The sequence below is a fragment of the Trichosurus vulpecula genome, chromosome 7 (genome assembly GCF_011100635.1).
Source record: "Trichosurus vulpecula isolate mTriVul1 chromosome 7, mTriVul1.pri, whole genome shotgun sequence".
NCBI lineage: Eukaryota > Metazoa > Chordata > Mammalia > Diprotodontia > Phalangeridae > Trichosurus > Trichosurus vulpecula.
In genome coordinates, this window is record NC_050579.1 from 10974540 (window position 1) to 11000452 (window position 25913).

Genomic DNA, 25913 nt, shown 5'->3' on the forward strand with positions numbered 1-25913 from the left:
AAACCCTCAGCTGCCAGGTGATGATACTTTTTTGGGGGGTGTGGGGGGAGAGGAGAGGGCAGGCACAAAAATCCCTGAACATTATTTACTAAGGCATGGAGGGGCTGAAATCAGCATCAATGGAGGTACTATCTCTGCCCAAAGGAATCACTGGTCTCGAGTATTAAATTCTGCTCTGACGCCACAGTCAGGCACGAAGAGCCTGAGAGGCTCAAGGGTGACTGATCCCCAGAAGGAAGAGCAGGTCTCTCTTTGGACAAGGGGATATTCTGCATGTGGGGAGCCCTGACTATAAGGAATGGGAAGAGGAAAACTGAGCTGCAGAACCTTCAAAGGTTGGAGAATGTCCAGCAACAAGAAAGAAAGCTGGGTCAGAAAAGGGGTTTGAGAGCCAAGCTGCCTGGATCGCAGGGGAAGATATGGGAACCTGAAAGCACTAGCTCTTAATACCAATTACGAGCCAATTATGATTTACATCATTCAAGCCCAACCCCTCTGGGCCTCAGGTTGGACTCAGCAGCCTCTGAGGCCCCTCCAGCTCGAGGGCTAGGAGCTTCTGTCTTCCCTGGGGCTTGGTTTCCTCATCTGTAATGGGCACTAGTCTCTAACGCCCTGGTCAGCTCCAGATTCAACCTGTGACTATCAGTCTCAACTGCCAAAGTCTTTGTGCCATGAGCCCATGAGGATGGGCTAAGGGGGCTGGGAAGCCTTGGGCCGGAGCAGGAGCCCGAGTGTGGAGGAGGGGGCAGGTAGCTGCTTCTGGGTCTGAGGGGCTGACAGCTGGTCCAGGCCTGCCCCCCACCTGCTCTGCTCAGCCCTACCCTCTCCTCAGGAGACGAGATGTAAAGGGGCAATCTAGGCCTGGGGTCAGGACAGGAAAGAAGAGCTACCTGAGGCAGAGGCTAGAAGCCCACTTTGAGGGGGCATTGCCGCTGGAAAACGGACCAGGCTCAATGGCCTAGATGGTCCCTCCAGCTTCAGGTCCCCAGAACAGAGCTCCATAGGACCTGTGGCCTGAATTATGCTTGTTGGGACCATTGAGATACAAGGATCCCAAAAGCCAACCTCCCTGGGAGTAGGTATGAGAGCAGGTATGAGGGCAGGTGGCCAGCTTCATCCTAGGTCATCTGCTGGCCTAGCTCCTCCCACTGCCTCAGGAAAGGGCCCTACCATGGGCTGAGCTGTTCAACAGAGTCCCCTTTCCCATTTCACAGTTATTAGTGATAATAAAACCAAATCCTGGTTCCCAACAGACCAGACAAAGGCAGGTTCCCTCCAAGGTTCTCAGATCAACATATCTTTTATAGGTGATGCCAAAAGGGGTGACTTACCAACTTGTCAGGTCTGAAAGCAGGCCCAGGAGGTCCTGGGGGCCCCGGTGGGCCAGGAGGGCCCCTCGGCCCAGTGCCAGGATCTCCCTGTTAACAAACAACAAGGCAGGTCACAGAGATCCACCACCTGGGGCTCATGCAGGGAAGGCTTCACGTGTCCATAGTTCTGCTAGGAAAACAACATGTCCTGAACCAACTCACCCCCTCCCCAGGAAGTCTGCAACTCACCTTGTCACCCTTGGGCCCCACGTCTCCTGGAGTTCCTGGGAAGCCCTGAGGCCCCATCTCACCCTAGAAGGAGGAAGAGAGAAAGAGGTGACTGAACTGCCTACGGCTGTTGGATGCCAGGAAGATGCCTCTCTGCCTCAACTGCCATTTCCAAGATCATTCAGACAAGACAGTGTGTCTCTTGTATGTCCTCTTCTAGACCCACTACACAACCTTCTGGAAATAGGGCCTCATTGCCCCCCGCCCAAGTGGGGCCAGTCTCCATTCACAGAGGAAGGAATTAAGAAGCAGCTTTCCCAAGACTCCTTGGTGACTAACCAGTGGGCTGGGGGATAGGGCAAGAAGACAGAGACTTCCAATGATTTAAGGACCCATGATTTCACTAGTCTCTTGACGCTGACAGCAGCCCCTTCTGTACTCCACTCTGCTAGGGTCTGCAGGCATGGCTGGGGCCAAAATGATCCACGAGGAGCAGCCCATGGCCGTACCTGACCCACACATATTAGGCATGTCAAAGTGGAGGATTGGGAGGAATCATTTTGGGGGGACTAGATTATGCTTTGCAATAGCAAAATTTTGTCTGATTCTATGCATGTCTTAGAGGGAAATGGAGAGCTCCATCATCACCAAGGATGACTTGTGGGCAAGAAGCCTACATGGACGCATGACATGGATGATAGGGAGAGGAATGGGCTGGTCACGGAAGGAACACAGCTGGGCAGCCTGAGGGCAGCACTGGCACCCAGAAGCAGGCAGGCCTGCCTTCAGAGTGTTGAGCACATCTTCCATGGAAGCTTGGAGGAGGGACACTGAGAAGGAGCGGCTGGGGTATAGCTGGCTTCACTGGCAGCAAGACCCACATGGGCATGTCTTTGATGGCCCCTCCAGCTCATCCAAGGACCCACACCCATAGGAGCCAGCCTGTCAACCCCTTGGTGTGTATGCTGCCTGCCTTGCTAGGCTACATCTGGGTGACAAGCAGAGGGTATGACACACTGGCTCAGCTGGAAAAGGCCATAGCTGTGTCTTTGTCAATATCTTTGCACGATCAGACATGTCCTAAAGTGATTCCTCAAACTCAAGAGATATTCTGTCACTTTTCAATCCAAAGGAGAAAGTGTCTGATAAACTTGAGAACCAAAATTACTTCGGGAAGGATTCCTTGCTGGAGAGGAACAGCTGGGAAAACCGGAGGGTCTTTTGGCAGAAATTAGGGTTAGATCAACATCTCACACCACATACCGTAGAAAATTCCAAAGTGAATATGTAACCTGAATATTTTAGATCATGCTATTAAAAAACCTAAAAGAAAAATCAAAGGGGAAAAAACGAAAAACTTACAGGTTTTCCATCCTCACCAGGATCACCCTAGAGTGGGGTGAGAAAAGACATGAATGAGAGTAAGTAGCAAGTGAAAATTATGTCTTGGAAAGGGGTTTCCTTGCATTCCTCAGGGGACTTGTAAAACCTCAACCTGGTAAGGAAATACCAACTTTTAGAGAAAAGCAAAGATCCTTCATTTGGCTTTAGGGAGAAGAAACCTTTGCTTCTAATTCTCTGAGGTGGGGAAAGAGGATTCCCTCCCTTCCTTCAGCAGAGAAGGTGGAGCTTCTCTGTTAATGGTTAGGCTTATGGTATTCTACAAGGCATGCTTCATTGCTCCAGCCTGCCCACTGCCAGAGAGGGGCTTCCAGGCTCTCCTGGGGTCTTCAAAGGCCCCCTGCCATCTTGGTTAGACTACTTCACCCTGAGGTAAGCCGGAAATGAACACAGGAGCCTCACAGCATCAATCACTGCTGTGGCCACCTTATTTCCCAGGTTAAGGTAACCCACTGACCTTGAGAAAGGGCCCTAGACTATGAGGGATGGGGTGAAACATTGACTTACTGGCTCTCCATTTTTCCCAGGGGGTCCGGTAGGCCCTGGGGGTCCTTGTGGTCCAGGGACCTGGTGCACTGTGGAACTGTCTGGACTCTGGATAGCAGGGCCAGCAGGCCCCTGGGGACCAACAGGTCCAGGTGGGCCCTGGACCCCAGGTTCACCTTTCTGTCCCTTCAAGCCTGGAGACCCGAATCTGGCGCTTTCCTAAGGAGGATGATAAGGGCAGAAATTCAGGAAAAGTCACCAGTCCAAAGTCCAGTAGACAGGATTGACAGGCAGCTGCACTCTCTAGACAGGTGTGGACAAATCCTCCCTGGATCTCATCTGAATTTAACACTGTATTGACTGCTGGGGTATCTCCCACTGCAAAGCCTTCTCCAGGCCTGCCACGTTTGAGGAGTTTAACACCAAAGCTGGAGGCCTCCAGATGGGAAAGATGTCCGTCCATTCCCTTTTAGCTAGGCTATTCCTGCCTGCCCACCTTGCCACACCCATTCCTGCCCCCCACACCTAACAGAGCTGGCACCCAAGACAGTCAGAGAGCTCCTCGCTGACCCAGCCAAGATCAGCTACGTCCTCAGGGTCTCAAAGAGTGAGCAGGCGTGGTTGCTGAGCCTCTACCAGAGAGCCATGAAAGGTAACGGAAAGTGGAGGAGGTCCCGCAAGATCAGGAGTGAGGCTTTTTAGGTGCTCATTAGAAACAGCAAATGGTCATTTTAAAGTATAGATCGATTTTGGACTTTGGAATGGTTTAGCACAAACACATCCTTACCACCTGCTCCTTGCCAGAGACAGACCTAGGGACTCTCAGGGGCACCTGGTCCTAACCATACTTGGTTCAGAATCTCTTGGCCAGTGTCACCCAGAAGTGCTCACCATGCCGTGGCTTGAAGAGCTTCCCCCCACAAGGCCCACAGACTGTGTAATAATGGCTGATGTTTACAGAACGCTTCCCACATGCCAGGCACTGTGCTAAATAAACACTCGGCAATTACTATCTTATTTAATCTTCACATACAGCTATTGTGCTATTATCATCCCATTTTACAGATTCAGAAACTGAGACAAACAAAGGTTAAATGAATTGCCCAGGGTCACACAGCTAGTAAGTGTCTGAAGCCAGATTTGACCAGTGCCTGGCTTTCCTCACTATAACAAGGGGAACCTGCCACCTCCCAAGGCAGGCCATCCCCCAGCTAGGAGGGACATTTCTTGCCACCAAATCCCGTCGGCCTCTCTGCTAAGCAGCACCCTCTTGTCTCAGGCTGGGCAGGAGAGCATCTGTCTGAAAGGAGGTGCCTTCTCATTCCTAGATTGACCAGACCACACTCACCTTCCCTGAATGGAGGAGGTAACTAAGTGCTTTCCCAGGCCCCCTTGCCAAGCATGGCCTGCCTGAGTGAGAAAGACTCCCGGAATGCTTCTAGGTCATGGGAGTAGCGAAATTGGGGAGTGGGATTTACCTAAGCCCCCTCCCAGACCTTGGAGACAGCAGGGTACAGCAGCTCCCCCCTCCCCTGGTCTGAGCACGGACCTTGGTGATTGGGGCAGCTGCCTGTGCTCTCATTAAGGAAGAAGAATGAGGGTGGGTGCCTAGACCTGGGCCTCACCTCCGTTAGTCTTCTGTCCTGGTCCTGAGTCCCCTCAAGCCTTGTGGGGTCTCTGGCCTCCTCCCCTCCATGGGAATAGAGCTGAGCTGAAAAGTGAACAGAAAGCAAACCCATGGGTGGCAGCCAGGCCTTTTGAGGCAACCCTCAAAGGTCTGCTCTGTGGCTGATGAGTCATTGGAAGGAGCCTGCTGGCTGGGGCCAGAATCTCAGGAACTTGCTGGAAGGGCCCTCGGGGGCCATGAGGCCCAAGACCCTGCTTGTACAAAGCAGGCCACGGAGGCCCAGCATAGCCCACATCTAGGAAGTGGCAGAGCTGCCAGCAAGCTCACCAAGCCCCAATGCCTTAGGCTACAGGACCGGTCAGAGGACCAGAAATGCGGGCCTGTAAGGGACCTTTGAGGCTGGGCCAGGGCCTCCTTCTAGCCATGCCCAAAGTCACACAAGTGATAAATGCAGGGTCCAAGCCCAGGTCTCTTGAATCCAAGCTCATTATAGTGCCAGAGCCATGACACAGAGGCTGGGCAGCACCCACCCCCGCCTCCACCACCGCCAATGCAGCTGATATGGCTGACATGAGTCATGGGCTAGAGGCTGAGCGCTGCCTGGGGCCAGGAGGCCAGGATTTGGGCTGCCATGTTACCCCAACAGGGCCATCCAGAGGCCAGGTCTCAGAAAGTGGCAACTTCTTTAAATCAATTTTTATTGATCCTCCAGTCCATTATTCCCCCTGCGCCCCCCCCCATGCCCTCATGGAACCATCCCTTATAACAAGAAATGAAAAAATAATTCAGAGGGAAGAAACCCACAAAAGTAAAACATATTAATAGATCCCCAAACCCCGCCACTGTACACAGTGTTCTGCATCCATAGTTCCCACCTCTGCCAAGAAGCTGAGGCCCTCAGTGACCAGGATGCCCTTTCAAGGGCATGAACTTTATTTTTCCTAGAACCCAGCCCCTGGCTGGGACAAGGAGGACAAGAAGATGCTTCAAGCTGAAAGCGGCCTGAGAAAGCCTCAAGTCTGGTCACATTGCTTTGGGAAGGAGGAAACTGACCAGAGGTGCAGGGGGCACAAAGGAGGCCCAGAGAGGACAGGGAATTACCCAGGGTCACACAGCCAAGAAGAGCCTGAAGTAGGAGTCAAAGCCAGCTTTCTCTTCCCTCTCTCATCCTGCCTGTGAGGCCCTGCCTGCACCATCCTGCCTGTGACTCTGAACGGCTGCCAAGGGCTGAAGGCTTGTGGGTAGAGAGTATCCCCTGTCCTCATGATGAGCACCATGTCCAGCAGGGTACCCCATGCCAGGTGGGTCCCCCATGCCAGATGAGTTCCCCATGCCAGGTGGGATCCCCCATTCCTGGTGGGGTCCCCCATGCCAGGAAGGGTCCCCCATGCCCAGCAGTGTCCTGGGCTGCATTCAGCAGGAGCGCAGACTGGGGAGTGTGTCCCTTGGTCAACCCACAAGGGGGCGCTGCTGCCCTTCCCTGAAAGCCCAAAGTCGGCCTGGGCTGAGCCAAGCCCAGCAGCCGTGGGGGGCTCCCACACGGCCCCCACAGGGTTTCAGGAGTCAGTCTGGCTAATATCTCTCCAAACCATCTTGGCAAACAGGGCCCTCTTCTCTCCCAATCAGAACAGCCGGTAGAGAGCCAGAATCGGAGGGCCCAGCTGGGCTAAGCTGGCCAAGGCTTCCAGAGAAAGTGCAGACAGTGCCCAAGTGGGGTCATTTTGGGAATTCCCCGAAGCTGCGTGCCCTGATGTGAGCTGTGCCCCGTCTGGGTCTCTGGCCTCTTAGTGTAAAGGAAGGAGCTGGACAAGCTTGTCCCCAAGATTCTGTCTCCCACACACTTAGGCAGTGCCTCTCTGCCCTGGTATGGTGTGGCAAGGCACAGCCCTCCCTTCTGCTCCCTCCACCTACACCAGCCCCAGCCTCCCTGAAGCTGCTGCCTCCTGCCTTCCCTCCCTGGGGAGAGGAAATGAGGGAAAGGCACAAGCAGGATCACAGCTCGGGAACCAAAGAGACATCATACCTTCTCATTCAGCTCCCAAATTTTTATAGAAAGGAAACTGAGGCAGGGAGTGGTGAAGCTACTGGCCACACAGGTGGGAGGCATCTGAGGTGCCCATCGAACCACCTTGCCTTCTGCCTCTTGCCCGCCAGATAGAAGTGGATATTCCAATTTCTAGGACTTTCCTGGGTCTTCCCTGAGAGCCTACACCTAAGCCAGTGCTGACTAATAGCTTGGGGGTCCCTTGGGGCCCAGGCTGCTCTCTGGGCCTTGTCTCTGCCTTTCAGGTTAAGGGAGCTCCCACCAGGAACAGCCCTTCAATGCCCCTACCCCAAGGATCTAAAGAGCCTTCATTCAAGGCTGTGTTACCTCCCGAGGAAGATATGTGGGCATCTTCTTCCTTGACAAGGCCTGGCTGTGAACTCGTGGTGGTCGTGTCCAGGGGTGGCAACGTGACTGGAGGAGGCACTGGGAGGCTGGGTGATAAGGGAGGCTCCTAGGACAGGAGGGGGTGGGGGGGGAGAGAAAAAAAGGTGTTGAAGTTTCTCATTTCATGCCAGTTGTGGCCAGAGGACCTCAGAGACACGGGGGTGCTCCCTTTGTCTCCGTCTGTCTCTGTCTCTCTGTCTCTCTGTTTCTCTCTCTCTTTCTCTCTCTCTTTCACACACACACACACACACACACACACACACGATGCAGATTTATAGGATTGTAGACCACCTATTAAACTCAAGAATAAACCCATGGAAACAGCCATGAGGTTGCTCACATAGCCAATGATGGCTATGTGATGCTCACATAGCCCACCCACCATCAACACCCTGGATTCAAATAGGATGGCAATTCTAGCCTGGCACACAGGAAGCATCATAGAGATGTGAGCCATTACCCTAGGGGTGGCCCACAGGCCTTCCAGGCTCTCCCGCCAACTTCCATCAGGGTTCCTCGGCAAGGGGGGGGGCTCAGTCCTGGGCACCAGGGTTTAGGAAGGATGTGCCCTCGGGGGCTGGGGAGAGGCCAAGGATATAAAAGCTAGAGAAGCCTGGGAGGAAGCCTGAGAGCTGCCTGCAGGTGACCAAAAACCTAATCTTCCTAGGTTCTGAGAACAGACCCAGGAGCAGTGAGGGGAAATGAAGGGGCAGGTTCAGGGTCCAGCCAGATCAAAATCCTAATGACAAGGCCCAGCCCAGCACTCAAGGAGCCACCTTGGGAAGGAGGGAGTCCCCTCACAGGAGGTCTCTGAGAAGAGGCTGGAGATACTCTAACTGGGGTCTTGGTGGGGTCTGGACCAAGCTGGCCTCGAGGCCCTTCCAGCCCTGGGATTCTGTGATAACCACTGGGGAAGCCTGCCATTTCCTTCCTGATCCCACTGGCACGATCCCCTGGCCTAGGCGATAGCGCTCAGGCCCCTCCCATTCCCGCCAAGGTTCATGGCCGACATTCAAACCCCTTTGAACTTGGCTAGGTTCCTCCTCAGGCCAGAGGCAGAGTCCACTGCCAGGCCTGCCTGCTCAGCCCTGCCCAACAGCAAAGCTATGGGGACACTTGGGGTCTGCTCCTGGCCACACAGGAATCAATCAGGGCAGGAGGTGGGAGGTAGTGGGGATGGTGACAAGAGAGGCTCAGAGGATCTGGGTTCAGATCTCACCTCAGACCTGACAACCTGTGTGACCTTAGATAAGTCCCTTGTCTCCCTGGCCTCAGTTTCCCCACTTGTGAAATGAGGCTTGGACTAGCCCTCTGAATGCTGACTTGGCTCCAGCCGTGATACGATGGTATTCTGCCTCCCTGGCCTGAGGTCCCTGTTCTAGATGACCTCTGAGGTCCTTCTAGGGCTGTAGCCAGGTCCTAGGAGCCTGGAGCTTTCTGAGTGTCCTCTTCTGATCCAGCTCCACAAGGAAGGCTTCTCTCCCTTGGAGGCCACTTCCGACTCCCAGTCCAACAAGTCTGCATAGAACACCCTTTGCGCCAGCTCCCATGATGGCACCCCTGAGTTCTGTCTCTTGGTCTGCTGGGGCCTCAACCTGAGTCTCAGCAAGCAGGCTCCTCAGTGAGGATAGTCTATTAGAGGGTTCAGTTTACATTTTAATGGGTGAAAAGGCTTTCTCAATCAATTCTACTTGTGGGACTCAAGTTAGAAGCTCCCTCTGCCCCTGGCTGAAGAGGCAGGTAGGCATGTCAGCCCCTGGGGGAAGGCAGGCACACTGAGCCTGGAAGATCCCTGAAAGCTGGAGGGAAGCAGTTGGCCCCCTTCACCCTGTCCCCTCCAAAGGGGAGGCTTAGCTCGGCCCAGCAGGTGCATTCTGGGAAAGGCACCTTCAGAGACAGCCCAGGCTTCTAACTACATCAGCCATTGAATTGGGTGGGTCCTATAGAATCAGGGCATTGTCTGGACTTCTAGCACAATAGAAATAGCTTAGCAGCAGCTAAGTAAATGAGACATCATGGGATTTTAAAAAATGAATATGCCCAGGTTTTAAGTACTAGCGGAAAAGGGGAGGGAGGCAAAGAAGGAGGGGGAAGGGAGGGAGGGAGAGGGAGAGAGGAAGGAAGGAAGGAAGGAAGGAAGGAAAGAAAGAAAGCAGGAAAGAAAGAAAGAAAGCAAGAAAGAAAGAAGGAAAGAAAAAAAGAAAGAAAGAAAGAAAGAAAGAAAGAAAGAAAGAAAGAAAGAAGGAAAGAAAGAAAGAAAAAAGAGAAAGAAAGAAAGAGAGAAAGAGAAAGGAAGGAAGGAAAGAAGAAAGGAAGGAAGGAAGGAAGGAAGGAAGGAAGGAAGGAAGGAAGGAAGAAAAATATTTTCTGACTGTCCACAAAATGCAAAGAAAATTTCCTTTGGCATGGCCTCGTTGTCCCCCAAAATGATGGATGCTCCCAGGTTGGCCAGAACCTTGCCTGGGGCTCTCAGAAATCCTGGCTCCCACATTCATGTCCTGCAAACACATTTCTTTGGGTTCATTCTCCAAAGAGCCTGGACTTCCAAGGACTAAACCTGGAAGTGTGAAAGACTCTGTTTAAGGAATTGGTCCAGAGAACACATACTGAGGAGGGCATGATTAGAGGAAGAAATGAAGAGGGAAGGTTGAGTAGTGAGTGGCAAGTTATCGAAGTTAAAGAAAGGGAGATGGGGACTTCAAAAAACATTAGCTGGATGTGAGGAGCGGTGAGGGTCCAGGGGACCTGAAGCAGTATGCCCCTTTCCCTTCTCATCCTCTGAACAGAAACGTGGATAATAATAAAGGACTTCTTCCAACCTCTTGGCATTGCATGGAGTCTCTCTCTCTCTGTTTCTGTGTCTCTCTTTGTCTCCCTCCTCTTCTCTCCTCTCCTCTCCTCTCCCCTCCCCTCCCCTCCCCTTCCCTTCCCCCCCCTCTCTCTCCTTCCCTTGCTCAAACATCTCTCTGATGGTGGGCTCTATGCGGCTCTTGCCATGTAAATCTTCATCAATTCATTTTCCTTAGGAGATAAGGAGAGTCTGTGTCAATGTCTATTCAACATCAACATCTTGTTTAAGTAGGTCAGGTTGGAGTCATCTTAAAGGAGCACATTCTTCCCATTTCTATTCTTTCTTCTAATTTGATACTGATTTTTATCTTTGACTCCCATGGATAGAGAAGAAACGGGTAGAACTAGACAGACAGAGGGGTCCCTCAACTCTGAAATTCTGTAATCCTGTTAATGGTCACATGCAACACAAAGTCAAGGAATTTACATTAGGTCGTAGGAATTAGAGGGGGAAGCAGGAGTGTGCTGGGGCCAGCTAGAACTGTCCTGGGACAGCTGATGGTTAAATCTTCAGAGCAAGCGTTTACACCTCGAAAATTGGCAAACACAAAATAGGGCTTGATTTGTTGTTTTGGTGACTGTCTAGGCTTAAAGTGGTAGAAAAAAATGCTACTAACACAGATTATATACGAAAGTGAATCTCTGTACTCCCCCCTCCAAGAGCCGGTTGTTAAATGCTTACCAGCACACCCTTGGGTGGAAGGGACCTGAGCAAGCATCTAGTCTATGCTTGCTCATTTTATAAAAGAGACCAAGATCCAGAGAGAAGCTCCCTGTCCCCAGTTACTCAACCATTTGATGGCAGACCTTAAGCAGATGCTGTTAAGGTCACAGACCCCCTAAAACACACATACACACAAGCATACATGTGCACACCCCCACACGTGACACACGCATCACACAGAAGCACATGTATGTGTACATAAGTACATGCCTGCGTGCACATACATGTGACTCACATGTGAGCACAGGTCTACACAGGCTCTCCCAGACTTACCACATCTGACCCTGAGGGTTCTCCCTGCTCATCAGCTCCACTCCCAAAGTCTCCAGATGCCTAGATTGGTTCAAAATAAGAAAGACTAAGGCAGAGTCAAGAGGAATGTCACACCCAGGAGCCCCAGGAAATGCTGGACACCCTGGATGGGTCACCTCTCAGAGCCTGGCCTGGCCCTGTCTGGCTCAGTCCAGAGTGCAAAGTGGATGTGCCCGGCTCGGCCCAGCCCAGCCTGACCTCCCTGGTGACTGGACACTTCTCATTCTACGTCCAAGGTTGGGGGCTCAGAGCTAGGGACTCATGGACAAAACCAACACACACAGCCCCTCCCTCAGGAAGCTTCCACTCTACCAGGGGGCCCAACAAGCAACCAGAGATGGGAGTGTCCTATGGAGGAGTGAGGGGCAGGGCCCTGGACTTCCTCCCCAGCCACTGGGGTGGGGGAGGTTCCCTTGGGCTTCCCTTTGGGTCTGGGAGCACGATGATGCTGCACAAACACCTGGCCTCTTACGCGCCCCACCCCCAGAGCAAAGCAGCACCCACAGTGGGGCAGGGAAGGCTGTCCTGGGCCAGATCAAACCCTCCTTCCAGGGCCCAGGGTCCAAGGGGGGCCAGCACTCACCCCATCACTGTCGTCATCGTCGTCATCCAGACACTGCAGCAGAGTCACTCGGGGGTCCCCTCTCAGCTTTAACTCGGAGATCACCCCCTAAGCAAAGAAGGAACAAAGTCACATTACAAAGAGCTCAGCTGGGGGTGCCCGGGGGGGAGGTCACCAGACTGTGCTGGCCTCCCATCTGGGGCTCTGAAGCCGGCAGCCCAGCACAACCAGCTTAGCCAAGGGAGGGGGGCTTTGTTACTCCAGAGGTGGACCTGAGAATCTGTGAGGAACCTCCCCACCCTCACTAACCCCCAGAGGGTCAAGGCCACTGGAGGGGCAGTGCAGTGGTGGGGGGGAAGCTTTAGAGGCTGAGAACCTGGGTTCATGTCCTGTCTCTTGTCACCTAGCACCTGTGTGACCCTGGGCCTCCACCTCCCCCTCTGTAAAATGAGAGGGTGACAGGCAGCCTCTGAGATGTCTGGAACAAAGAGGTGCCTGGTCAGGGTCCGAGGAGGCTGACTTCCCAGAGATGACACAGTCTCTCATCAGTATTAAAGTATACAAGTGAGGGCATCTCATGGACTGAGGGGGGATTCCCCAATTCACTGCTCTTCATAGCAAGTAGCCAACATTCTTTGGGAAGCACACCAAGAGAAATGTTAGCTCCGACTGCCCAAATGGAGGAGAATCTGTGGTTCCTGCTCCACAGCCTGGGCTGCAGCCCTAGGCTTCCACTGAGTTCCCCGCCATTCCACTGAATGCCCACCCCAGGGCTGCTCCTCTCCCCCAATCCCTCCTCTTACCCCAGGGCCAGACCCCCCAATCCCTCCTCATCCTGCCCAGCACCAGGACAGACATGAGGACAGCAGGGGCCAGACCCCCTTCCCAGAAAAAGGAAGGAGGAGGCCAGAGGAGAGTTGGGAGCCTTCCTCCATTTGGATCAAGCCTGAATTCCCAAGGAAAGATGGCAGTTCCAGCCAGCCGCTGTCCTGCTCTCATGTCTGTCCCTCACCACAAATGCTGGGCCCTAGGGGGCTTGGACGGCATGCCTTCCTTAGGCCCTCTGCTCCCTGCCTGTGGAGCTATGAGCTGAGGAAGGGGGCACCTAACCTCACCTAAACAAGGGGCCAGGTGTAGTCCAGTGAGGGCGGGTCCCCACATTGCTCCTCTAACCCTCGAGAGGCATCCCTGAGGGTGCCCACCTGGTCAGTTGGTGGTCTCTTAGCTGCCTTCTGGCTACTGGACCATCCACCACCTCCTCCTGACAATTACAGAATCTCAGAGCTGGAAGGGGCCTCCAGGGACATGTCATCCAACTGGGGGGTAAGAATTCCTCTCCATAACCCCTGGCACATCACCATCCAGATTCTCCTTGAAGACCTCTAGCGAATGGGGAGCTCATCACCTCCCCAGGCAGCCCAGGCCTCTGTGGGACAGCTTTCGATTTTAGGAAGTTATCCCTGTCTCTGGAGGTCCAGACCACACATCCAGCTGGACGATTGCACACAAAGCAGGGCCGTGTCAAGGTAGGGAACAGCTCATAGCACCTACACCTCCCTCCAGGAGTACGGCTGCAAACAGGATCAGAGAGCACCATGTCCATGCCTCGCTCCAGAGCCCCCGGGCTCCCCAAGGGCAGGGATGGAGTAGCCTCTCTGCTGTGGTTCCCAGCTACCTCCTGACCCATTTTCTTGTGTCCTTTATTCGGCCTTCCAGCCCGATGGGCCTCTGGGCTGCTCTCCCATCCCAGTCCTCCATCTCTGGCCTCTGCCTTAGCCTCACGGTGCCCCTGCCTCATCTCTGCTTCTCAGAGCCCCCATCATCTCTGGAGGCCCAGCTCCACCAGCCCCACCTCCCTTGGGAAGCCTGCCTTGGCCCCCTTACTGGTTAGGGCATGCCCCCTCCCAGGGGGCTATGGGAATCCACTCTCCACTCCCCAAGAAGGTAAGCTGCTGGAGGGCAGGCTGGGCTATAGCACCAGGCCTCATATACAGCAGGTGCTTTGTCAATGCTGATGACTGAAGGGGCCAAGAGAGGCTGCCTCATCCATCCCTTCTTATGGAGCAGAGGAGGGAGGACAAGGGAGGCTTCAGGAAAGTGCTGAGGGGCCAGAGCTGGGGTGATCAGGGACAGAGGCCTCATGGAAGAGAGGCCTAGCTGGAGCTGGGGTGGGGAAGGGGTCTGGGGGAGAGAGGAAAGGGCTTGGAATGGGGGGCAGGGATGGGGGAGAGAGGAAAGGGCTTGGAATGAGGGGGCTGGGGAAAGAAAGGAAAGGGCTTGGAATGGGGGGGCTAGGGGAGGGAAGAAAGGGTTTGGAATGGGGGGGCTGGGGGAGGTAGGAAAGGGCTTGGAATGGGGGGGCTGGGGAGAGAGAGGAAAGGACTTGGAATGGGGGGGCTGGGGGAGGGAGGAAAGGGTTTGGAATGGGGGGGCTAGGGGAGGGAAGAAAGGGTTTGGAATGGGGGGGCTGGGGGAGGTAGGAAAGGGCTTGGAATGGTGGGGCTGGGGAGAGAAAGGAAAGGGCTTGGAATGGGGGGGCTGGGGGAGGGAGGAAAGGGTTTGGAATGGGGGGTCTGGGATGGGGGAGAGAGGAAAGGGCTTGGAATGGGGGGACAGGGCTGGAGGAGAGAGGAAAGGGCTTGGAATGGGGGGGGGCTGGGGAGAGAAAGGAAAGGGCTTGGAATGGGGGGGCTGGGGGAGGGAGGAAAGGATTTGGAATGGGGGGCTGGGGGAGGTAGGAAAAAGGCTTGGAATGGGGGGGCTGGGGAGAGAGAGGAAAGGACTTGGAATGGGGGGGCAGGGATGGGGGAGAGAGGAAAGGGCTTGGAATGGGGGGCTAGGGAGAGAGAGGAAAGGGTTTGGAATGGGGAGCTGGGGGAGGGAGGAAAGGGTTTGGAATGGGGGGGCTGGGGAGGGAGGAAAGGGCTTGGAATGGTGGGGCAGGGATGGGGGAGAGAGGAAAGGGCTTGGAAGGACCTAGGGAACTGGGATCAAGAAGCAGGGATGAAGACAAGGATTCCTGAGGAAGCATGAGGACCCAGGCCAAGAGAAAAGGCAGCAATTTCCAATTTCCTGACCAAGGAAACATTAATCACCCTCCTCTTTTGAGGACACCCCACTCAGGGGCCTCTCTACCAGGTAGCACTTGGTTAAGCTGGCTCAAAGTCCCCCATTTCACAGATGAGAGAAACTGAGATGGGGGGGAGGGGAAGTGAATCACAAATTCTGAGGCTGTTCTTTCTTCTCCCCTCTCCTGCAGCTCTCCCATCTGCCCTCCAGGAGGTACTCCCCCCCACCCACCCACCACATGTCATCAGGGCCTCCGGGGCACTCCCTGTCCCAGGTGCCACACCTGGCCCTCCTCAGCTCTAACCTCCTCCGCTATCATTCCCACTACCTGGGGTGTGATGGGCTCTTGCTGTCACCATCTCAGGAATGTGTCTAAGGGTATCTGGGGGAGCTTGGCTCCAAAGCTGACAGATGCCCCCTCCCCCCATCTTGAGACAAGGCCACCTGGGGCCAGCCCCCTCCCAGCCCGGGGGTCTCCCGAGGCACAAGTGAGCAGCCGATGTGCCTCTCAGATCCCATGACACGAGAGAGGCCCCGCATGCTGGGCAAGCCACGTCACAAGGCCACTCCTCAGGCCTATGGGGCAGCCCCTCGGACAGACCCTGAGGGAGCCAACTTTGAACCCATGAAGGGAGCTGTAAGAGAACAGGAAGGAGGATGAAATGTCCAGGGTCCGCATCTCGGATTGGGGAGCTGGGGTCAGGCTGGCCCCTGGGTCAGGGAGGCCGCAAAGGACAATTGCACTCACGCAACAGCCGCAGAGCTGATGCCCAGCCTCCCCCCAAACTGCCAGAGAAGGGCAGAAAAAGCTGCCCCCGAGGAGACCCAGCATTCCCCGGAGACCCATCATCCCCAAGGCCCAACATCCTAAGGAGACCCAGCATCCCTGAGGAGACCCAATGTCCCCAGGAGACCCAGCGTCCCTAGGAGACCCAGCATCCTCAGGAGACCCAGCGTCCCCAGGAGACCCAGCATCCTCAGGAGACCCAGCATCCTCAGGAGACCCAACATCCCCAAGGCCCAACATCCTCAGGAGACCCAACATCCCCAGGAGACCCAGTGTCCCTAGGAGACCCAGCATCCTCAGGAAACCCAACGTCCCCAGGAGACCCAGCATCCCTGAGGAGACCCAGCATTCCCCGGAGACCCATCATCCCCAAGGCCCAACATCCTAAGGAGACCCAGCATCCTCAGGAGACCCATCATCCCCAAGGCCCAACATCCTAAGGAGACCCAACGTCCCCAAGGCCCAACATCCTAAGGAGACCCAGCATCCTCAGGAGACCCAGCATCCCCAAGGCCCAACATCCTAAGGAGACCCAACATCCCCAGGAGACCCAACATCCCCAGGAGACCCAGCGTCCCTAGGAGACCCAGCATCCTCAGGAGACCCAACGTCCCTAGGAGACCCAGCATCCTCAGGAGACCCAACGTCCCCAAGGCCCAATGTCCCTGAGGAGGCCCAGCTGTCTGCAGGCAAAGGCAAATGTGGCAAATAGTGAGAGCAGAGGAAAAAAAGCCCCCTGGAAGACATCAGGCCGTGCCCTTGAGGCATGGTGCAGGCCTGGTTCCCCACCCCAGAGCAGCCTGGGACTCCAGTCTCCTCAGTGTGGGCTGAGGCTGGGGGGCAGTGCGGCAGCACAGACTTCTAGAGGCCATGCAGAGGCCAGCCAGGGAAAGAGCAAGATAGGGTCCCTGCCCCTCCCCCTTCCCAAGCCCTGCCCCTCCCCCTTCCCAAGCCCTGCCCCTGCTTCACTGAGACTTCTTTCTCCAAGGTCATCAGCAATCTCCCATCCTCTCAGGCCACGGGCCTCAGCCCGTATCTCTGCATGTGGGACACTGCTGATCAACCCTCCTCCCTTGGCTTCAGGGACACTGCTGTCCCTGGCTGACCGATCACTCTCAGGCTGCCCACCATGCTCCAAGACCCGCCCCCTGGGCCCTTCCACTCCTTACAGCTTCTCCCTCATGGAGATCTCATCCAGTCCAACAGACTCGATCGTCCAGTGACAAGTCTGTATCTCTAGTCTCTACCCAGAACGTCAGTCCCCAGCACTGCCTGCCTGCAGGAGGCATCTCAGACTTAACATGTCCAAGGTGAAGCCTCACCCTTCTCCCCAACCTATGCCTGCTCCTACTGGTGCCTATTTCTGTCGGGCATCACTGGCCTTTCTGCCAGCCAGGTTCCCATCCTCGGCTCCTTAGGAACACTCACCTCCTTCCTCCAATCTGTGGCCAGATCTTAGCTTTTCCACCTTCCCCAGATCTTTTCTAGATACCCTTCTCTTCTCTGACACCGCTACCCCCAGGAGCTGGCCCTCCTCCACTCTTGCCTGGGGCTGTCTCCCTGCCTCTCCTCCCTCAGACCCCTCCTCACTCCTGTCTGTCCTCCACTCGGCTGCAGATGTGATCTCCCCAGTGCCTGCTTGATCATGTCACTGCTTCTCAAGAAATGCCCGTGGCTCCCTATTTCCTCCAGGAAAAAAGTCAGTCGTGCTCTGCCTTGTCACTGAAAGCAGGGGTTCCTCCCTGCAGCCCCCAATCTGGATCCTCAGCCTTTCCAGCCTCATCTTAGATTAATCCCCCCATGACCCTTCTGTTCCAGCTGGGCTGGCCTGCTGCCTTCCCTCCCTCATCCACGGGGATGTTCTTGGCTCCTTGGAATCCCTGCTATCCTCCAAGGCTCAGTTCACCTGCCACCTCCTCTAAGGAGCCCTCCCTGATTCCTCTAGATGGGAGGGCTCCCTCTCGGCAGCACTCTCCACTGACTTAGCACCTTCATTGCACATTGCAAATACCTGAGGGCAGGGACCCGCTCTTAATCTCTTTGTGTCCCCAGAGCTCAGCATAGAGCTCCGAAGAGAATAAGCTTCTTAAATGATTTTCCATTCATCTACTCATTCACTGGCCCATTCATTCTTTCATCCATCCAACCACTGGGGGGGCACTCTGGGGGAGCCCACAGAGAAGGAAGGGAGAATAAAGGTGAGGGGGAGGGCTGATGGGTGGAGCAGGGCTCTCGGGAAGAGGGGCTGGGATGGGCTGGGAAGGGACTGGGGGCCACAGCAGGACAGCCTGGGCAAGGAGGAGGACCACTGGCGAAGGGCACAGCAGCGGGGGGAGGATGCTCAGCTTCCAGTCTTCCAGCGTTAACTGAGGCTTGGTCCAGCTTCTAAAGGAAGCCTTGACTCAGATCCTAAGCCCTGGAGCCACAAAGACCGGAGATTTGCCTTTGTAAAACATTAGAACATGCCATTTTGTGAGCTGACAAACACCATGAATCTCTGGAGTTTTTCTAAGTTGGTGGTGTTTGTTGCTGTCGTTAATAAAGCCACAAAAATGGGTGTGCTGCCTCATTGGAGGGCAATAACCAAGCAGGTTTGGGTTTAGGTTTTATTTCCAGTTCAGCTGCTCCTGCCGGCTGGAAAGAAGGAAGGAGAAAGTTCATCTGAGAGAGGAGGTGGCCCCAGGAGGGACTGGCATATGTTAGCCATCGAGGCACATGCCTCCTAACCCTGGGGGCACCTACAAAGTCCTACTGCGAGCCATGCACTGTACCAGGTAAGGACAAAGACAGAAATGACCACTCCTGCCTAACCTCAAGAAGTTTATGGTTGGGATGGGGTGGGGGACGATGACATGGAGAGAAAAGACGCAGAAACATGAGGTCATCTGAGGAGGAAAGGGCACTGCCAATGAGGGGGGCAGGGAGGGCAGAGGTGGCTCTGAGGGAGTGGATTCCCAGAGACCCTGCTGAGCAGGAAGAGGGGTCAGGGAGGAAATGGAAGGCTGAGTGTGTGGTTAAGACATGAGACTACTGTGTGGGAAGGGCAGGAACACATGGGAAGGCCCAAAGGAGCCGGAGGGCAAGGGGCAGGGCCTCCCGGCCTAGAATGGAGGCTCCCTGAGGGCTGGACCAGTCTCACTGTGGCCTTGGTGACATCCCCAGTACCTGGCACAGTAATCCTGGTAGGGTGGGAGAGGGTGGGTGCCAAGGACCACGACTGACCCAGTAAAGGGTGGAGGTAGGTACAAGACCAAAGCTTGACCCTTAGCCAAGTTTCTGGGAATGGCAGGTAAGGTGTGGTTACCAGGATAAGGTGCGCAGAGAAGGAACCCCATGCCAGTTCGATTAAGTCTTAAAAAGTCTTAAAAAGCAAATTAAAATCAATATCCCTCTAGGATGGGATCAGGGAGCACAGAGGGTCACAGAGCAGGCAACAAGGATGACGGCCACTGGGGGCAGGGGCTCGGACTCAGACCCTGAGCTCCTGAACCACCAAGATGTGAAATCCAAGGTGAATGCCACAGGGCTCCCTGATGGGTTGTTCTGAAGGCTTTCTCAAGGGCCCAAATACTCACTGGACGGAAGGTAGCCTAGTGGTCATCTACCAACCCGCCCATTCTATAGATGAGGACACCGAGACTTTTCCAGGGTCTAGCAGGTCTCAGGGGCCTTGACCTCTCACTTGTACCATGGCAGGGTCAGACCCTTGAACTTCACTGCCCCTTCCAGACCTACACCCTTCAATTCCACCCCATGTTTCCCCTTTGGCTCCCTCAAGACCAAGTGCTTTGATGACTCACGGTCAGAGGCTGAACCTGGCTTCTTTCTTTTGTTTTTCTTTTTTAATGAAAAGCATGACTGCCTTTTTAACCCAGTTGGAATCCAATCTGACACCCAGTGGGAGCATTCCCGAAGCTCCTGGCAGCCAGAGATAAAGAGCTGAGAAGCCCCTACCTTATCTTGACATGGTGCGAGTTAAATCAACCATAGCCCTCAGGCTTGCTGGCTGAAGCTGCCAATGAAGCGCCCAGAGCTACAGATCTGTTGTCTCTCTGGTTCTCTGGTGTCTGGGGGACTTTGCCAACAGCCCTCAGCAGCCCTTCCACCAGACTGAGCCAATGGCCCTCAGCAGCCCCTCCGCCAGACTGAGCCAACGGCCCTCAGCAGCCCCTCTACCAGACGTCCCCAAGTCAGGAACCTCAGAGTATCTGGCCTGGCCAGCACACGAGCTGAATCCCCAAGTGGGTCTGTAGCCAATGCTCGAAGATTCCAGGGAAGGGAGCTCACTACCTTTCAGGGCACAGCTCTCCCTGGGAAAGTTCTCCTAGGGACGGAATGGCTCCTGCCCTCCTCCCTTTGGGGCCAGCAGAGCCAGGCTGGACCCTCCTCCCCAAGAGAGGCCTTCCCATGTTTGAATGGTAGCCCTCCCTCCTCCAGGCTAAACAACCTTATGCTTCATAGCACCTCAGTGAGGATGAACTTGAGGTTTCTCCCTCCTTGTTCTGCCCTCCAGATGCCCCCAGACTAAACCAGACTGGCCAGAACTGAGCACAAGCATCCCTGGGGTCTGAAATGGATAGAAGTTAGCATACTGTCCACTCTCTGGCTGGGATCTTGACTGTGACTCCCTCCTCCAGGAGCCTCTACAACTCAGAACTCATGGGCTACCAAAAGCTGTGCCAGTACGTGTCTGAGGCCTCTCCTCTAAGGATCCAAGACTCCAGAGCCCAGGCCAGTGGACTGGGCTGGTATTCAAGAAGGGTCTCTGAGCAAACATCAGAATCTACCACGTCTTCATGGGAGGGGAAATGGACCCTGGGTGGGCAGGAAAGAGCAAAGCAGCAAAGGCCCTCAGGAACACAGAGGGGAAGGACGGGCCCAACAGTCTTGACCATTCCTGGCCTTTGGGGCTTAGAATTGCTGAATCAGCAGTTCACCTGATAACGGGTCAGAGGGGTCAGGAGGGTCAGGCCAGAGGTCAGCTGGGTTCCTAGTCTCTGGTTTTGCCACTAACAAGATGAGGTGATCATGGAAAGCCCCTCCAGCCCAATGCCTCAGAAGTCATTATGTTCTCATGGGAAATTCTTTCTTTTTGCTGAACTAGATACAGAAAGGACTGCTTTTGAGTGAAGGTTATTATAGGAGTTTCCAGGGCTGCCTTAACAATATTGTATGACGTAGGCATGGTGGGGGCCAGGGATGGGAGCGGGGAGACAGGTGAGCCACCTCTCAGACCCAGACATGACCTCCAGAAATTCCCAACCCTGCTTTGGGGGTATTCCAGGAGGTCTCCAATGACCTCAGGGGAAACTGCAAATATCCACAAAGATAGCATCAGAAATCAAAATGAACTTGTCTACACCTCCCACGAACCTATGTGGCAGGCAGCCCCAAGCAAGGAGGAATCCCTGAGGCCTTGGGCCGTGGTGGGCACACTGGCTCCAGTCTCTGAAGCAGAGTTTGGGGAGCTCTTTCCCCCAGCAAATTGAAAAGGGTGGCCCCACTACGGCCAGAGGGAGAATTCTTAATCCAACAAGGCTGAGAAGGATTGGAAAAGAGAAGTAGGATAATTCTAATTGTGGGAAATCAGAAAACTCTTAAATTTTGAAAGTTGCTGCTGGATAAGGAAAAAAGTCATTAATCAGGAAGGTAGCTACATCACGTATCTCTGATGGCCTAGACTGCTCACAGCTCAGCACAAGCTCAGTGCAGCATCTGGCACATAGTAGGCACCTCATAAATGTTTATTGATTATTGTTTAATTATAGATTGATCGGCTGTTGGTGGAGCCATGAATTGACTCAATCATCCTTGAAGCAATTTGGAATTATGGGAAGAAAGTGACTGAAAGGTCCATTCGCTTTTACCTAGTGATCCCGATGGTAGACCCATACCCCAAAGAGATCAGTGACAAAGAGAAAGGCCCCATACACTCCAAAATATTGATAGCAGCACTCCTTGTGGTAGCAAAGAACTGGAAACAAAGGGCCACCCACTGATGGAAGGATGGCCAAGCCAACTATGGTCTGCACTGCAAGACGCACTGAAGAGGAAAGACATAGAGAAGCTGGAGAAGATGTGTATGAACTGAGGGAAGTCGCCATGGCCCTGCCCTCCCAGCCTTCATCTGTGGGCCCAGTCAGGCCAGCCCAGTCAAGACAGCAGGGCCCCCAGCAAGTCAGATCACTGCCACCACCCTGACTGCCATCTAACTGGAGAGGAGGAGGTGTGGGAAGGCACCCTTGACTGTGTATTAATAGGTCACCAAGGACCCAATGGAAGCAATTCCTCTTGAGTGAGGGAGGTGGGAGCCAGAATGCAAGGGGGTAAGAGAGCAACCAATGAGCAAGTAGAGACGCCGACTGTGTAGACAACTTTTTCAAGTTTATCAGTGAAAGGGCATAGGAGTTAAAAGGGCCAAGGGCAACCTGTTTTAGGAAGAGGGAGGCCTGAACACACTCACTGGCAGAGGAGAAAGACCCAGGAAGATACCTGAGGGGGAGATGCCTCTAAAACTAGGTCCTGGAAGATGTAGGAGAGAGTGAGGTCAAGGGTACAGAAAGTAGGCTCTGCCTTGGCAAGGAGGAGAGAGGCCCAGAGGCTGAGGGCGCTTCCTTCAGGAGCCCTCAAGCGTCTCAGTTCCTCTGTGGTGTGGTGGGTTTGAGGAGTGGGGTGAGGAGAGAAGAAAAGGTGCCCATCGTCACAGTGGGCAGCAGGACTGTGGCATGGCTGTGAGGGAGAAAGTTCACTTCAGTACTTAGTGGTGGCTGTGTTTTTAGTTTAGTTTTAAAATCCCACTCACCATGTGAAAATCTCCTGCAGAGGGACAAATGAGGGGGGAAAGCCAAGTTGTCCATCGAAATTTACTTCAACCCGATGGGCTGGGTGACTGTGAGCCCCCGCTCTGCCCAGGGCCTCACCGCCTCTCCTTCCCCATGCTTTCCTGGGATCTCATTGGCTCCCAAGGTTTCCGCGATCATCTGTCTCCATGATGCTGATTCCTAGATCTGGCCTTTCTTTAAAGGGCATTGCCCCCTCCCAGGTTGGCCCAGCCAAGGGGCTGGGTAATCAGAAGGATGGCCTGCCGCTAGACTCATGACCACTTTCCCAAGGAATGCCGATGATCCACCAGGGGGTGGCCTGTCAGAGATCCTCAGGGAGGACAACGAGCCTTTGCTGTCGGCCCAAACGTGGCCCGAGGGGAAGAACAGAGCTCAGGGCAGAGGGCTAGAGAAGAGGGTGGGTGGGGAGGTGAGGAGAGCCGAGGGGACCCTCTGGGACCTTCCCTGGCCCTCAGTCAATGGGAGGTACAATCGTACCACCAGGACACCCCCATTCCACAGCTCCCCACCACTACCACTTCCTTGCTGGATTAATGAGAGAATTTATTTTTATTCTCCACATCACAGCTCATTCCACAAATACTGTGGTTAAGTGAGGCATGTGACCTTCCCACCATCAAACTAGAAGTTTTCCTGATCAAACAAGAAGCATTTGCTTGTGAGGTGCCTACTATGTGCCCAGCTCAGGCTAGGTGGTGGGGACACAAAGACAGATACACACAGACACACACAAAGACACACAAAGACACACACATACATAGACACACACACACACACACACACACACACACACACACTCGGACACAGACACACTCAAACAGTTTACATCCTACTGAGACAGGACAACACTTTCACCTCAAAGTAAAAGACGAATCTCTAGTAGCTGAGTCCAAGACTACATGTGCCACGACGCAGCAATGAAGGCCTTGGAATGGGCACAGCCGTGGCGGATCCACCAGAATGTTTAGGAAATCAGTCTATCAGCTAGAGCAAGGCTCCCCACTCTACATGGCATTTCTGTTCTGGGACCTACAATAGACGCTCACAGAGACCTTGTGAGGGGATCAAGGCCCCGGTACCTAGAGGAGCAGAGGACTGCAGGGTCCCATCAGAGGGGAAAGGTCAGCTGCTGATGCCCCCTCCCCAACAAGCAGGAGCTTGTCTGACTAAAAATTAACCTTCTGTTTCCCCGAAGCCGAGGCCCTGGCCCACAGTACAACCAGCCCATTGTGTCTCCACCACAGGGATTCTGTTCCCTCTCCATGGAGGCCTGTTTCAAAGCAAGGAGAACTCCCTGGGAGCTGAGAACCCAAAGCTAAGCAAGGCATCCACTGGCCCCTGACCATGGAGGCAAAGAAGAGGCCAGGGAGCAGCCCTGCATTCCAGCCTCCCTCCCAGAGAAGACCATGGCATGGCCACTCTTCACCATCCTACAGTCTCAGCCCTGGGTCAGGTGCTGGTCCAGGTCCATGACAAAGGCATGTCACCAAAAAGCACCTGGGAGCATCTCTCATCAGCAAGAATGTGCCAGGAAGCCGGCACCCAGCATGGTGACCTGAACACCCAGCCTTGACTTGCCCAGAAAAGCAAAGTGGCCAAGAGTGACCCAGACAGGGCTCCGGCGTTTCTGGACCTGTGTTCAAGTTTTACTGCTGATACAAAGTCAGGCATGTGACCTTGGATGGGTGCCTTCCCCTCTCTGGACTTGGATGGGCACGCCCAGCTCTAAATCTAGGACCTACAGGCTGCATCTGTCTACTGCTATCCCAGGCAATCAGGATTCAGAAAAACCTTGTCTTTCCTATGTCCATTCCACCGATCCAAACCCGAGGGGCCCTAGACCTACAAAGATCCTAGGGCCGAGGACCATTCTAAATCTCGGACTCACACCCTTAGAGCAGGAAGGGGCCTCACAGACCATCTGGTCATGTACACACATACACAGACACAGCAGCTGATATGCTCCATCAGCATCAGAGACCACAGGAGGAGCTCAAAAGGTGATCTTGATTCCTGCCTCATTTTGCTGAGGAAGAAACAGAAGTTGACAGGGTCTCAAGGAAAATCAACGGCAAAGGGAGGATTTGAACCCAGGTCTTTGCATGCCAAATCTTCTGTGCCTCCCCCTGCTGCGCCGCTTCCTGAAGACAAAGCCTGGTTTTTCTCATATCTTCATTACTCTCACAGCTTAGCATAGTGCCTGGACATCTAGAGGACTCCAGCCTGCTTGCCTGCCCCTGCTCCGTAGCCTTTGAAATGCCTGCCTCAGCAGGAACACAGGTGAGCAGCTACATTGGTCTTTTTTTTTTTTTGAGGCAATCAGGATTAAGTGACTTGCCCAGGGCCACCCAGCCAGTAAGTGTATGAGGCTGAATTTGAACTCAGGTCTTTTAATTCTCGGGCTGGTGCTCTGTCCACCGTTCCACCTAACTGCCCCAGATTTGCCTCTGTGACATGCTAAGGCTGAAAAAGCCCGTCACCTGGTGGGTAACCAGCCCTTCCAGATGTCACCTAGCAGGTCTTCAAGGAAGCCACACATGACTGCCCCAACCCTGTGCCAGAACCCTCCCTGGCCCCGTGGAACTTTACAGAGCTCCAGGCTCCACTCAGAGGTCCTCAGGGCACTTCCACACAGTGATGGGTCACAGCTTTGGATATCAAATGGTGCCAGTCTGCTGGCCGGGGCCTACAGCAGTGTCCCCCATGGGACATTCCTGGAAGACCATGGAAGCTCTGAAACTTTTTCAGGGGCTCTAAACCATCCCTGAAGAATCCCAAAGTGCTTGGCAGCCTTCTCAACCCACAACAATCCTCTGTGGGAGCCTGGACCCTTCCCATGAAAACCAGAGCTGGCCCAGGCCCTGGCAGTTACTGGATTGGCCAGAGTCTGGGTCTGCCTCCAAACACACCCCCTAGGACAGACTTGGGCATGAGCAGCTTCCGTGAACTGGTCATTTGGAGTTCAGACTTCAGGCCTGGAGGGATGCCCCCTCCCACATGAGGCATCCCCCTTCTGGATACCCCCTCTCACACTAGGTGCCCTCTTCTGGATGCTTCCTCCCCCTCTAGGTGCCCTCCTTCTGGATGCCCCCTCCTACACTAGGCAACCCCCTTCCCCGGGCTTGCACACTCATTTTCAGGAGGGGCTGGCTGCAGCGCCCCAGACTCCCAGTGTTCCATCTACTTCCTTAAGATCCCTGCTGCCTGGGGGAGGGCTGAGCAGGAGACGGGAGGGGTTCCTGTCCTCCTTGCTCCCCACAGCCAGAACCAGGGCCAGACAGGAG

The 25913-nt window shown here is 54.4% G+C and overlaps 1 protein-coding gene across 3 annotated transcripts in view; it reads right to left on the minus strand.

Moving 5' to 3' along the window:
- COL18A1 (collagen type XVIII alpha 1 chain) overlaps window positions 1-25913 on the minus strand; it is a 137386-nt gene that overhangs the window by 25534 nt on the left and 85939 nt on the right. For all 3 annotated transcript variants that reach the window (XM_036766963.1, XM_036766962.1, XM_036766961.1), the window contains 8 exons: window positions 11953-12039; window positions 11331-11390; window positions 7424-7550; window positions 5051-5136; window positions 3447-3644; window positions 2901-2927; window positions 1560-1622; window positions 1332-1418 (listed from right to left, as the gene is read on the minus strand). In XM_036766963.1, the coding sequence (XP_036622858.1) occupies window positions 1332-1418; window positions 1560-1622; window positions 2901-2927; window positions 3447-3644; window positions 5051-5136; window positions 7424-7550; window positions 11331-11390; window positions 11953-12039 (735 nt within the window). The remainder of the gene's footprint in view (window positions 1-1331; window positions 1419-1559; window positions 1623-2900; window positions 2928-3446; window positions 3645-5050; window positions 5137-7423; window positions 7551-11330; window positions 11391-11952; window positions 12040-25913) is intronic.